Source organism: Cinclus cinclus, chromosome 24, assembly GCF_963662255.1.
Source record: "Cinclus cinclus chromosome 24, bCinCin1.1, whole genome shotgun sequence".
NCBI lineage: Eukaryota > Metazoa > Chordata > Aves > Passeriformes > Cinclidae > Cinclus > Cinclus cinclus.
Genome location: NC_085069.1, coordinates 3,783,047 through 3,784,389, shown reverse-complemented (window position 1 = coordinate 3,784,389; position 1,343 = coordinate 3,783,047). Strand labels below are relative to the sequence as shown.

The window sequence follows — 1,343 nt, the reverse complement described above, 5'->3', positions numbered from 1 at the left end:
TAAGACTGCCTCATTTTCATTAGAAGCTTTTATAATCTTTTCAGAAGATCTTCTCAAAATCTGAGTAGTATCTAAATTCCAGTCCTCTTTCTGTCTGTTCAAGCAGGCAGTTGTATTCTGACTGCAGATTTGCCCGGCTGTTTGCAGCTTCATCGGCTGCTGGACACTAAAACGAGGAGAGCTCTGCAAGGCACCAGAGAAGGATGATCCTTGGGAACCTCAGTGGATTGAGTGAATTCAGACTCCTGGGTTTTTCTGGAACCTCTCCTTTACACCCTTTGCTCTTTGTAGTTTTATTATCTCTTCATATTCTCACCTTGATGGCGAACACAGTGATAGCTTTGATAACAAACAGTGATAATCGCCTTCACACCCCGATGTATTTCTTCCTCACTCAGCTGTCCTGTTGGGATATCTGCTATTTGTCTGTCATTATCCCAAGTATTCTCGAGAACCTGATGGTGGGAACAGTGAGTATTTCCAAGACAAGATGTGCAATGCAGATGTTTTCCTTCCTTTTCTTTGGAGTTGCTGAGTGTTTTCTCTTGGCCGCCATGTCCCTTGATGGTTATTTTGCAGTTTGCTCCCCCTTGCATTACACAATGATCATGAGCAGCAGGGTCTGCAGAAGCCTGGTTGTTGGAGCTTACATCTGTGGAACTGCTGTGGGCTTAGTTCACACCCTCATCACCTTCAGCTCACCCTTGTGTGGTTGTGCCATTGACCACTTCTTCTGTGAGATTCAGCCTCTCCTGGACGTGCTCTGTGGCAACACTCTCCCAAGTGAAATCCAGGTCATTGTGGTGGCTGTCTTTGCTATTCTGAGTCCTTTCTCACTGGTCATTTATTCCTATATTGGTATCGTTTCCACAATTCTTCACATGGCATCAGCTGAGAGCCAGGAGAAGGCGTTTTCCACTTGCTCCTCACAGCTCCTGGTTGTGACTGTTTTTTATGGCACTGCAGGCTCCATGTACCTGTGGCCAAAATACAGCTACTGTGCATCTGTGGATAAATTCCTCTCCCTTGCTTATTCTCTGGTGACTCCTTTATTGAATCCCATCATTTGCAGTTTGAGGAATAAGGAGGTGAAAGGAGCCCTGAAGGAAAAAATGGAGCAAACCTAAGTTAGTGTGGAAATGAAATAGAAGATTTGGGTTGTTCCAGGTGTTTGTGGTGGAATTTTTCACTCTAAATTCTTGTTCAGGAAAATCAATTTCCAGATCTACTTCAGCTGTTGGGGAGGAAGGAGGGAGAAGAGTGGAGATTTTTAGCTCTAAGAGGGAGTGTTAGAAGCTATGTTAACATTTTGGAAGGGAATTTCTTCCACATACTTAAGAAAT

General features: G+C 44.0%; 1 protein-coding gene across 1 annotated transcript; it reads left to right on the top strand.

Annotated features, from left to right (window-relative positions):
• Window positions 1-203: 203 nt before the first annotated feature.
• On the top strand, window positions 204-1,115 carry LOC134053233 (olfactory receptor 10C1-like; the record flags this gene model as incomplete). The annotated part of the gene is made up of 1 exon (XM_062508120.1): window positions 204-1,115. A coding segment is annotated over exon 1 (912 nt), but the record flags the coding sequence as incomplete, so codon positions are not given.
• Window positions 1,116-1,343: the final 228 nt, after the last annotated feature.